The 13,300-nt window shown below is 36.1% G+C and overlaps 2 protein-coding genes across 2 annotated transcripts in view; both read right to left on the bottom strand.

The window, feature by feature from the left end:
• Positions 1-9,275, bottom strand: part of LOC132198105 (probable chitinase 10) — a 28,535-nt gene extending 19,260 nt beyond the window's left edge. The window contains exon 1 of the mRNA XM_059621892.1: positions 9,100-9,275. Within this exon, the coding sequence (XP_059477875.1) occupies positions 9,100-9,102 (3 nt within the window). The 5' untranslated portion in view covers positions 9,103-9,275. The remainder of the gene's footprint in view (positions 1-9,099) is intronic.
• On the bottom strand, positions 3,609-6,145 carry LOC132197758 (uncharacterized). The gene is made up of 8 exons (XM_059621284.1): positions 5,926-6,145; positions 5,579-5,824; positions 5,372-5,522; positions 5,032-5,203; positions 4,543-4,903; positions 4,271-4,410; positions 3,788-4,205; positions 3,609-3,736 (listed from the first exon to the last, which is right to left on the bottom strand). The coding sequence occupies exons 1-8, from the start codon at positions 5,962-5,964 to the stop codon at positions 3,644-3,646; spliced, it is 1,620 nt and encodes a 539-aa protein (XP_059477267.1). The 5' UTR covers positions 5,965-6,145; the 3' UTR covers positions 3,609-3,643.
• Positions 9,276-13,300: the final 4,025 nt, after the last annotated feature.

The raw sequence follows: 13,300 nt of genomic DNA, 5'->3' as shown, positions 1-13,300 counted from the left end.
ATCCCCGCAAAGCTTTTCCACTCCGTAACGCAACTTGAATCTCTCGGAATCAATCATTATTCTCTTTCTTTCGAGTGTAAAAAATTCCACAACAACGTCACGGGCTTCACGTTCTGCTCCGTTGAATTATCGAACGTCGTTCGACAGTAATTTCTCGTTTTCTTCTCGAACAAAATTGCACACACGCCGAGAGTCCGGCGGCGGGCGGGCGTTGGGTGGGGCGCTTGTGTAGGGGACGATGGACCTTGGACGTCTCTCTCGCAGCAGCCGGGGCGCGAGAGCAGTAGGAAGGTTTCAGCTCAGGGCGTGGTGCCCGCCGCTGATGACCTTGCAATTTTCAATTGGAAACGAGAACGGGATCTCGTTTTATTATTAGTCAGCCTTTGCTCAATGCGAATTCCAAATTATTTTTTATTTGTTTTGTCATCTCTGACTTTTCCTTTCAAGTTTTACATTTTTATACAGGAAGATGATGCAATTAATGGTAAAATTTTAATTTGGGCTGGAAAATTTCATTCATTGACGCTTTTTATATTAATAAATAAATTATTCAGCCTAGACAAATAAATGATATTCGTTTTATAAATAACTCCATATATATATGAAACCAAGGCCAAAAACCAACAATTTTAATTTAGAAATATACCCTAGAAGGAATGAACGTGGTATGGTATATATAATTTATTAACATAAAGTTAGTAAAATATTTAATAATATAGCAAAAGGATTTAATTACAAAATTGTACAATCACAATTATTTAATAATATAAAATGATAAAAAAATTATAATATGTTTAATATCATAAAAATATTTATTTGAAATGATAAAACACTTTTCATTTCAAAAGCAGTCATTAGATCAAACCAATTTATTATTTTGATTTCAAATTATTAATTATTCTTCCTTTAATATGCAAAAATATCCTCTGCGTTTGTTCAATTTGGTTGAAAGAACTATCTGTTCAGCCGCAAATTTTATTACTTGAACTCCCATAAAACTTATTTTCTAGTTTCATTTTCTACCTATCAATCGTAGCTGTAAAACCAATTTGCATCACTTCGAACACGCTGGAGAATGTGTGAAATTTCCAAACTTCCGCAAATCTCTAAAATTTATAACTCGCGAATCCTTCTTCAGCTTACAAATAGAAAAAAAATATGCATTTAGGCGTGAAATCAGTGTAACTCGGTGCAAACGTTCAAGAGCAGGAACTTTCTAATCTAATGCACCTTGATTGATAAATCGAGCGGTACTCTTGAATCAAAATTGAGCGAAAAACGCGCCGCCTCAAACCGCAGAGAGTGCTTTGGAAAGCTGATAAGTTTTACGGCGAGAGGAAATTATTACTCGCAAGCGTAAAAAAATTAAATTGGAAAAAAATTGCACGCCTCTCTAAGCAAGATCAAGCGCGGCCGCCGCTACTGCCACTATTAATTATATATGCAATAAAAGTCGACGCACAACTTCCTGATTGGAGGCGTTTTGCATTTTTTAAATGAGTAAAAATCCCGAGTGAAATGCGCGACGTCAATCACGACAATTTTTACAACTCCTTGAAGAGTGTGATGAACTTTTGCGACCGCAGCAGCAGATATTGAATTTTGATACCAAAACTTATTTTCTCCCCGAGATTTTCCGCGACAACAATTAGTTAATTGCGGGCGAGGCGTTGGCAGGCGTAACCCAGTAACCCATACACCCATCTCAAGTCAACATTGATGGAAATGCATCCAGGTGGCAAGGCCATCAAGAAGCGACCGCCTTTGACAATGAAAAAATTATAAGTGCAGTTGCATTGTGGTGGAGAGAAAAACGTGGCTGGAGAAAACCATTATTATTATGTATTATAAACAATTATTGGATTTTAAAGTGAAAAAATATCAGTAAATTAATTTAATAGCTTTAAATTTCATTTGATGTGACCTTACAAATGCTGAACACAAAAATTATAAAAATTCACCAGATACTCAATCAAAAGATTTATTCATGAATGCAATAATTTCAATAATATGGTTCAAGGGTAATCTTATATTTATTTATTACCAATCAGAAACATTTAATTTAAAATATAATTAAAAACTGCAAAATAAGAAATATTGTTCTGTTACCTACAAGATATAAAACAATATTTTGTTAATTAATTGTAAAATAAAGGAAATTACATTTATTTTTTATTTGAATAGAAATAAGAAAATAATATTACAAATTTTATTTTATTATGTAATGCACAAATTTGCAAAAAGTTTGTTTGAAGGATGTAAATAATAAAAGAAAATGTAAATAGAGTTTGTTGACATCTCGCGAAAGGTGCATTCGCCCAAGAGGCACGTCAATGGAGCCATCATCTCTGCCTCTCTTCTTTTCTCTGGTCTGATAACTGGTAAATAAACGCTTGAGTTCCCGAGGCGCCCTTGCATTTGAACACATTTGCAATCATTATTCATCCACACTCGCCATTATTATGCGAGTGAGCGTGTAATAAAAACTGACGCAACTGCAGTCGTTTGAATCGCCGCGGGATGTGTGCACTTCTTATACCATTTTTCGACCCGCGGCAAATTTCAACGCCCGACGACCGCACCGCTCTTTGCACAATATGCGTGTCTGTCTGACCTGGAAGTGCATAGGCCATTGAGGGCATTCTTCAAGTAAAATGTTTCAAAATTATTTAAACAGCAATAATGTCTTGAAAAAAGTTAGTAACAAGAACATCATTTTAACCAGAGAAAAAGTTTTAAATTCACAAGGAAAAATAAAAATTTGAATAATTTGATCAACGAATCAACAGATATGTATAACAATTCATTTGCTATTCCTATTAAGCTATAAATTCACCATTTTTGTAAGCAATAAATAATAAATAAATAATTTTAATTTTTCTTTTTCCAGTGGAAAATCTTCATTGAACTTGAACTTTGCCATTAAAACTTTGGAATTGTTTCTTTGATCAGCAGCTCACAATTTATTATTTATAAGGCTGTGCTAAGCTTTTCTATGAATATTATAATTATATAAATTTCAAATAAATTATTGATCCGAGCGTGAAAGTGCGGCGTTTATTTACAAATTATTTACCTCCTGCGTGCGTTTCTGTGACGAGGACACTCGCACTTTTCTCTAGAGAAAGAAATAATCCGCTGGTCATTAGAGTGTGTGGATAGCGAGTGCGGTTCAATATTGTATTTATCACCCGAGTGGAAAGTGGAACGTCTCCAATAAAACTGTTGCTCTGCTATATAGTCGGATTCACCTCACCTGTATGTAAAATTTCCACGCCCTCTCAGTTGCCACCGCGCTCTTCCATTGGGCGAGCGTGTCACGTGATATGTAACACTGATACTGCTTTCTCACGAAAGCGCGCTAAAACTCGGCACGTGGGCCTATACAGTACCTTCATATAAAAAAATATAACTCTCATATTATTAAATTCCGGAAAATTCGATTCAAGCAGCTAATATTTTAAAATTAAGAAGGCGATGGATGAAAATTCTGTGTGGTGTGGTCTTTGAACTTTGACATGACCATAAAAATAAATTTATAATTTTAGGAAAAATTGAAAATAATTAAACCAATAGTAAATTTTTATTGAGATCAGTTTTTTAATTTGAGATCTAATTTACATTACAAGCACATAGCGCTCACTCACAGCACAGCCGACTCACTTAGAAGCTTCCTTCGCGTGGCCTTCTTCTTCGGCCGTTTGGCCTCGAACTGCTCATTTAACTCATGGAGTCGCTGAAATTAATTTTCAGTTAATCTATTTTAGTTTTTTTTTTAAGTTTGTACCTTTTCCAGCAACGATTCCTTCCTCCTAGTGTCCGCTGCTGCCTTTTCTGCAATCTGCTTCTTTCTCTCCTGGATGGCAGGTTCCAGCTCCTCGTCCGAGTCGAAGTCACCCAGGTCAACAACCACTTTGTTGGGGGACTCCAAGGTCAGGCCCTCCTGCTTGAAGTGCTCCTCGATGAGCTTCTCGCAATGGGCAACACTGTTCTTCCAGGCATCCTCAGGGATCTCACGAAGTGCTCTTTCCCAAGTTGCTATCACCACCTCCTTCGAATGACTTTCATTCACCTCAAGAATGAGTTTGTTGTATTTTCCTTTGGTTGTGCTCCAGATGTGCTCAATTGCATTGTAAATGCAGTTGTATGGAGCATTCCTAAGAACAACATGGCCATTCTTCTCCAGCAGGTAGTCAAAAACATAGCTAGAAATTAAAAAGAGAAAATAATTGTTAATATATTCATAATTTAAAAATTTATGAAAATATACCTTTGTTCGTCTGAAACGTGTTCTAAGCAAAGCTCAAACATTTCCTTCTTCTTGAGTTTTGGATCAAAAGGAATTTTATTTTCATCCAACCATTCCTTGAGTTCAGCTTTGCTCCGAGACTTGACAGGCCTCTTTTCAAGCTGCAATTTTTTTTTTGATTATTTCATGTGTTAAGTCTTATTACTGAATTATATTTATTTTTATTTTCAGGTGTGGTATTACTTAAGTTAGTTTTTCAGTTTAAATAATAATCAATTTTAAAGAAAACTCACCACAGTTGAGTGATAGCTGGCATTGTCGATCACTATACAGCATTTTTCTGGCAGGTTGGGAATTAATTGATCAATCGCCCATTTCATGAAATAGTCAGCAGACATGTCTCCATGGTAGTCCATATGGGCAACCTTTGATGGAAAAATCAAACTAGCTCCTTTTACGAAGCCGTCGGCGCTTCCAGCGTGCACAATTATGAATCGTTTCCCATTTGAGGCTCTCACCCTGCCGACTGCTTCCGAGCTTCCGTCAAACCAACCAAAAGCCACATTGGACCCATTTTGAAAAATCCAGGTCTCATCCAGGAAAATAAATGTGTAGCCCAGTTTTTTTAGCTTCAAATAACGCCTCAGAAAAGTTCTAGAAAAAAGAGAAAAAAATTTAGAATAATTTTGAAAATTTGATTGATACTGATCGACAACTTAAAAAAATAGAATTTTTACACAAGAGTAAAATTTCAGCCAGTTTTTTAATTATTCAATATTTACCTTCTCCATGCTATGTTTTGAGGCGTCTGTTTGAATTTTTCCCGGAAGTCAGTTTTCCGGTAGGAGAAGCTTAGCTCATCTTTTAGCAATCTCCGTAGGCTTGAAGTACTGCCTTCAAACAGTTTCCTTGCGACACACCGATCCATGACAGTATTTATAGTTGTGTGCTCACCTAATAAATAGAAAGTGCTAAGTTATAAATTATTTAATTTAAAAAAAATTGTTGCTAAAATACTAAAATAAATTTACAACTCAATATTTAAATTGCCTGATATTAAAGCCAAAACTAAATTAGTAGGATAAGTTAAATAATGATATTTTAAATAATTTCAATAATTACCTTTTCTCTTCATTTCATAAATCAAGTTTTGAATGCATTTTAACGTGAAGGAGTCCACTCCAGTAACTGGTGCTGGCCTATTTAATCCTTTTTTCGGTGTTTCTATCTTTTCTCCAGTTTTGAGCACGTTTAAAACCGTCCTCTCGGAAACCTATTAGATTTTTAAATCATTTTTGTCCAAATTAAGGAAAGAAAAAATTTCCTTACCCCCAACAATAATGCTGTTTGCGTTGCTAATTGGGTGTAGCTTCGGTTTTCACCAGGTTGCCGAATTAAAGTGAAATGAGCGGAGAGTATTGCTCTCCGTAACTCTTGATTGACACTTTTTCCAGCTGGTCTTTTGAATGGCTTTTCAATTGGGCCTGGATGATGCACAAGAGCCTTGTATTTTTTGGCAAATGGTGTAGCTGGTAAGTCGCCAAATCGATCATCCTCTTCATTTTCGTCGACCAGCTTTAATTTTATCAAAGTTTTAATATGTTGCAATTTTTTTCAAATTTTAATTCATTGATTAAAAAAAAATTAATTTACTGCACATATCAAATTTAACCTACCTCTTCAAAGTCTTTGGAGGTGGACGGGCCATCTTCCATGCTTGGAAATTTTCTTCAGAATGAGTGTGCAAGCACTTTGTGAGTGCATTTCCATGCGGGGATGATTCATAACGCCGGTAATTATGCCCGAGGTGCCCCAGACGATTGCCATTAGGGCGCTCTGCGCGACGAGCGTCACCTCCGCGTAATGAGTGGCGCCGAAGCCGTCGAATGCACCAGACTAATTATTAACCAATAAAATTCACCACTTCCTTGATTTGTCAGCCTCTAAAGAACACTTCCAATACTGCCTAAATTTTTTAATTCTACGTGTTGAATAAAAAAATTCATAAATTAATAATTCAAATTATTACAAAAATTTCAGTATTATTAAAAAAATAATGACAAAATTATCATTAATCTCTATCTTAACCATTAGTCAAACGACCTGGAAATTTCATCGCCTTCTTAATTTAATGCTGCTTAAATTGAATAAAATAATTGATCGCTTATATATTATATTTTATATTGAGCCAGTGTATAAGCCCGCGTGCTGAGTTTTAGCGCGCTTTCGTTTCAAAAGTGTACCTGGGATGAATGTCACGTGATGCGCTCACCCAATAGAGCGCGGAGGGCGTGGAAATTTTACATACAGGTGAGGTGAATCCGACTATAAAAGCAGGCGATTCTAAAATATTAGGCAATACCTTTCTTTCCTCAATTCGTTGACCGTGTGAATTCAATAATTATATTGTTTTTCCCAGTTCATCCGCAGAGGCCTTGGCTTGTTAGTCAGGAAGACGCAGATTCGGATCGTTTTTCTGCCAAGGCGCACTGCCAGAATTTTAATTTGCAAGAGTTTGCAGTCAATGAGTGGGCAATTGCTTGCTCAGTCCACATCAGTCGGACGTGATTTGCATTTTCCTTGATTGGCGCTTGCTCCAAAAAAGGTATCGGACACCACCGGGGATTTTATTTGCACAAATACAAGATGAACTCGTGGTCAAAGAGAGATAGTTTAAAAAAATTTTATTTTACGAGCGCACGCCTTAACCTTGATGAAAAAACTAATTTAATTCCCCTCTCTGAAGATAACAATAAATTCAATATTCAATTTAAAATTTATTTTTAATTAAACAAATGTAAAATTATAGCCATTAATTGTTAAATTTATTTTAAAAGTTTTGACTAACAATTGAAGAGGACGCGTTTAAATTTGAGGACGGTGTGGAAATTATTATCGGCTAAAGACGCCGCGCCGATTGAAATTCAGCTCAGGTTTGTTGAGGCGAAATTAATTATTTCCATGCACGCTTCATTTTTTACTAATTCCGAGTGCGTTTTTTGATTAAAAGAGGAGCTCAGTGAGGTTTCAAAAGACAATCAACGACGCGTCGCCTGGCCGGTGATGACATTAATAAGTGGAACACACATGCACGCCATTAGCAATACAGTTTTCAAACGCCGTTTTCAACATTAAACAAACTGCTCCGACTTTCTACTTGGAACAAGTTTTCAAATTTAATCGCTGTCGCTGCTCGACGTCTCCAAATTAAAACTCAAACTTTCAGATGAAGGTGTTCAAAATATATAAAAATATTTAAAATTTTAGTAAGTTTCTGTTCGCAAAAAGCAAGCAGCCGTTTTCTTTGGCCAGTACGCTCGCTTGCAAACAAAACCATTTTAATCCTTTCACTTTCTCGCTAATTACGACAAGAACCAGGCCGTTTTTTCTCTCTCTCGCCGATCCACACCGGTCGCCGAGTTAGTTATTATTGCTGCAAAGCCAGGTCTTTGCCCTCTCGCATGCACCACGCCTCCTCTAATAAGACAATTTTGTATTGTGATCTCCATCAAGTTTCTTCTCATTATTTGCCCCCAATGAGGAGCCGCGGACGTGAGTCATTTTGGCGAGATTGGAAAACGCGAAGCCTGTGATTAGGCTGCGAATTGGTTGAAAATTAAGTCGTAGCGTGCTGGGGTCGTTCAATGCAATTTAATGAAATTCAGGGCGGGGTTCGAAAATCGGCAAATGTTTCGCCCCAGGCAAAATTGCACTTATTATTTTATAGGCTCGGTAAATACCGAGCGCAAAGTATGTAATTTGGCCGTCTGTCATTTGTAATTTGGCAGTTACTTCTTATTCATGAGTTTGAATTTGCAACTTATGGAGTATTCATGTCAAGATCAATTGAAGTTTTACATAAAAAAAAAAATAGAAAATCGAATTAAACTATAAATTATTTTTCATATAAATCAGGAATTGAAGATCTCAGAGATTAATTAACTGTAAATCTTTAAGATAAAAATTGCATATTTTTAGAAACTGAACTACACAATTCTTATAGCTTTAAAAAAAATTTCAAATTCTCAAACAGACTTGTGATTGGTCTATCAACCAGAGAGCCGGCTGAAACAGGCGAGATACATAAAATCATAGCAGAAGCAGCGAATTAATACATAATTGTCGTGACAACGATGGCCTTGCTCTGGTTTCAAGCGCAGAACGTAAAAAGAAAACAATAAAATTATTCCAGCTACCATGGGCGGACCCCTGTAGCCGTTTTCTAACATCGCTCAACCGCCACCGCGTATATAAATCTTTGCCTTGCGAAAACGAAACTGGCCCACTTAAAATTGTCAGAGTCGAAGATTTTTCCAAGTGAGTGCGGCAGTTTGAAGCTAATTGATTGGGATGAGACGGTGGATTTTCTTCTGATACGATATTATCTCGGGCCGAGTGTGACCCACTGCTATGACCCACTGACTTCAATGAGTGCATGTGGCGGCTCTACGCACGCGGATAGGTGACTTTTCTCTCTGTTGTCGCTCTCTCCTCTCTCACTCGCCTTCTCCACTTTGATTCAAGTTTCGTAGGGAAAAGTGGAGAAAATAATTTGTTTCATTCCCAGCTCGCTACAAGTGTGTATGAATGTATTCCGCTTTGTTTGCGACGGCCAAGAAAGTTCACAAACTCGTTTTCGACATGAGCCCATTTTTTTCACAAGTGGCAATTTTTCTTCAACATATTTTTTAATTCGGATTTGCAAAATATTAAATAAATTAAATGCGTATAATCAGAAAAAAGTTCCTGAATTAAATTCCTAGTCATATATTGCAGAATCCTAATCAAGGCTGCGACCTTGTAAAAATAATCAAAAATTTTGAAAGAAAAAAGTAAAATCTGCTCCTCACCATTGTGCGAGTTCTTCACCCCAACGTCAAGGGTGGCGTTTTAGGGTAGAAGAGTCTCTGGTGCGGCCGAAGCGGAGTTTGCTTTGTGCTCTTTTCTCTCTCGGTCAGGCAGATATCCTTCAAGTCGGAGGCGCGCAACACACTCACTCGTCGGCTCCTTCACTTGCACTACTGAGCGCCAGGTTTTAGCCAAGAGTCGTCAAGTTAGGGGGCACCAATCACCTCCCGTCGAAATGAGAACACACCGCGAGTGAAAACTCGAATCCAATCCACCTCTCCTGCACTTCCACTCGCGCTTCATTTTTACACGCGCTTTTTCGACTAACGCCTGAGAGTGCGGTTTGAGATTTTCTTACTTTAATATTGAAAAAAGATTAATTTTTTTTCCTAACTGAATGTAAATTACTTTCCTGCAAATTCTACAAATACTTGCGAGAACTTACATGTTTCAAAATTATTTGCCTCTTAGATAATTGCTGACAAATAACCGTGTTTAATAGTATTGTTCTATTCCGAATATAAGAGATTTATATATGACAGATAGATCTAGAAAAACTATAACAGTTTTAAAATGAATCTTTCCAATAAAAAAGTCATTATTATTTTAAAGAAGGTTAAGAAACTAAATTTAACTTTATGGTTAAAAATAACAAATACAAAATTTTTTTGAATTAAAAATAAAATATTTTATTGTGACAAAATTTAAGATTTCTATTAAACCATTATGACATTTACAAATTTCCAACTTCATTATATTGATAATATATTTTACTATTGTTAATTTATATAATCCTCACAACAGAAACAGAAAAATGGTTTCACACAAAGCTTTGTACAGTTTTCTATGCCCTAAAATTAGAAATTATCATTAGATTTGTTTCACATTTATTCAATTGGAGCTTCTGCTTTTTAAGTTACTTGTTTGTTTTCTCCATTTTTACATTTTCAAATACATAATTTGCCGAAGTACCTTTCACAAAGTGTATGTAGGTCTAATTGGTAGGTTTTCGTGTGATAAAACCTAGTCGACTTGAGGGCGGAGAACAATAAAAATGCACCCAGGAGAGAATTTACTGGCCTTTGCTGGCTAAATTTTAATCAGACAATAAATGTGCACACACACACATACACGGACATGCACAAACTCTTGAATCTCGTACAATATATTATTTCCATGCTTCTGTGCAATGAAAGCAAGCAAGAAAGAAAAGCCGCCGCACGGGCTCTCATTCTCATGCTAAGCAGGCACAGTTTCTCAAACCACTAAATTTTATGCTCTATGCCGACATTTCCATTCCGATATGTTCTTCTCGGTCGTTTTCTCATTCTTGTGTACGCCGACGAGTGCAATTATTTTTAACCTCTGCAACTTTTTGTATCATTTGCGCGTTTAGCCATTAAAGAAAACTTGTTTCACATTTGAAAAGCAACAAATTTTATAATTAATAATTATGCACAAGGTCCGCGCATCAGCAACAATGAAAAATGATTTGATTGTTGTTTGAGCTCTCTGATTGGGTACAAGTATAATTGTTAATATCGAAATTTGTTCTTCACGAATTTAAACTTGAATGTTTTTCATCTTATTTGAAAAAAAAAAAAACAATTTCGTGTACTCCATAAGTTAAGATACTTTAATTGTTTTTAAATCTGAATGCACATGAATACTTTTTATCTGCCAATAACCGCTGTATTAGAAATTGACGTTGTAAATGTTAGAATTCGTGATAGATGTAGTTCATTATTTATCGTCCTGCAACAAGGACATGGCGAATCACGAAGAGCGGCCAAGGCGATTCAACAACAACAGGCTCCTTAAAGTTAATTGCTCGCAATATGAAATGAGATAAAACCTGAGAGCAGTGAACGTCTGCGCTCTCTGACAGTGCATGAGGGACAGTCGATCTTTACCTCTCACTCACATCCTTGTGCAGGAAATAAAAACTAACTATCCGACTTTGCGGAAGAGGAAACGTTTGGCTATTCCAAGTGCAGTGCGAAAGTGCGTTGCCATAAAAAGCGTGAGAAATCGTCAGCCGAAATTTGCAATTCTCTCCTTTTTTTCGTAATTTGATAATTAATTTTCAAAAAAATTAATATAATTTTACACATTCAGGGTCAAATAACAAAAATTAAATTTAAAAAAGCCTTGTAAAAATTATAACACATTATATTTTGCTACTTAAAGATTTGTAGATTATTAAATTTATGATTTAGTTAATTTTATTTTTAATGAAAATTTGGACAATTTGTACACAAGAAGCTTTTAAAAACTTGTAAAAACGCATACAAAATTTAAAATCATTTGAAACCAAATAAAAATTCAGCCCTAGCACACTTTACGTTTAATAAGAGTTTCAACTTAACAATTAAATATTAAGTAAAATTTCCTGTTTGATAATAAAAAAGAAAAAAAGAACGAATAATTAAATTATTTTTAAAGAGAAAAAAAAATATTGCTCTTTATCATATGAACATTGTTGTTGAATTTGCTCAGTTCATTATTGACAGCGATTGTAATGGATTTCAAAATAATTTGATCAGAAACAGTGTTTTCGGTCGATTATTATCCATCGACCACCCGCGGGCTTCCACTCTCGATTGTGTTTTCAATTTGGAAAGCACATTCTATCACTTTGTCTTGATACGGCGTGTATCACCCGCAGCAATTAAGCTGCTTTCTGCAGCGATGAATTGGAAGCCAATTATTTAACCAATTACGAGCACCTGACCAGCAGCAGAGCATATTGAATTGCTGTAAAGATAGGATTTCGATCTGCCGTTGTGGATGACGGCGGCATCGCTTTGGTGCGGCAAATCTGCCAGGAAGTGGTTTTATATAACTGCCCTGGAACCAGTCCCTCGTCTTTTTATTGCATATATGTGAAAAGTCCTGTAAGTTATGCATGCCCGCGAGATGTAATTACCTTAATATTGCGTTTGATTAAAGAGTATTTTGATTCGGAACTCAAACTAACTGACGATTAGATTTCGAAGCAGATGGTGATTAATTTGTGTTATTTATTGCCCCGGGTTGGTAGTTCTTGATTGGGTAATGTCAAGAAGAAATTAAAATTGAACAGGTTGTTGGCATCGGTTAGCATCATTAATCAGGGAAAAAACAAGAAATAAGCCAAATAAAAAAATTCAAAGTATCCAATATCCCCCTGGATGCCTGGATATATGTTCATAAATTGCATGATTGCATGATTCAAAATTTTAAAAATAAAAAAAAAATAAAAATGGAAAAACTAATACAAAGTACATTTTCATACAAAATATTTCACCGGGTCTAATTCTGTAAGATAGAATCGTTCCATTTCCATTTCTATTTCATTTTCCATTTGCTTACCCATTCTATTTCGTCGCCTTTTTTGATTACAACTTCTATTTCGCAGCCTATCCATTTCCATTTCTATTTCGTCGTCAATTTAAATAGTTGAGCAATTTATTTATTTATATTTAATTTAATTATTCCCTATGCTTACAGTGCTCTTCGAATGGTTTTTAATATTCAGGTAGATAAAATTATATGAATTATTTAATTTTTAATGAAAATGTATATTTATAATTCTTATATGTCTCTCGCACCCCCTTTTAATCTAATCTTTTTATGGCTCATAATTAGGGGGGGATCAAGATAATTTTTCCTTTCACGAAGTTAATTAAATCAATTTCTTAAAAATTGGTTGAATTCAAATACAATTATAATATTTTTTTTTTAGCAAATTAGCAACCATGTATTTTATATTATTTAATTCATCGCGTGCGCTGTTTGGTACCACAATTTGCGCCCACACTGTGGTACCACAATTTGCGCCCACACTGTGGTACCACAATTTCCGCCCACACTGTGGTACCACAATTTCCGCCCACACTGTGGTACCACAATTTCCGCCCACACTGTGGTACCACAACATCCGCCCACACTGTGGTACCACAATTTCCGCCCACACTGTGGTACCACAATTTCCGCCCACACTGTGGTACCACAAATTCCGCCCACACTGTGGTACCACAAATTCCGCCCACACTGTGGTACCACAATTTCCGCCCACACTGTGGTACCACAATTTCCGCCCACACTGTGGTACCACAATTTCCGCCCACACTGTGGTACCACAATTTCCGCCCACACTGTGGTACCACAATTTCCGCCCACACTGTGGTACCACAAATTCCGCCCACACTGTGGTACCAC

This window comes from Neocloeon triangulifer, unplaced genomic scaffold (assembly GCF_031216515.1).
Source record: "Neocloeon triangulifer isolate White Clay Creek 2 clone unplaced genomic scaffold, ASM3121651v1 ptg000012l, whole genome shotgun sequence".
NCBI classification, from domain to species: domain Eukaryota; kingdom Metazoa; phylum Arthropoda; class Insecta; order Ephemeroptera; family Baetidae; genus Neocloeon; species Neocloeon triangulifer.
This window is presented reverse-complemented; position numbering and strand designations above follow the sequence as displayed.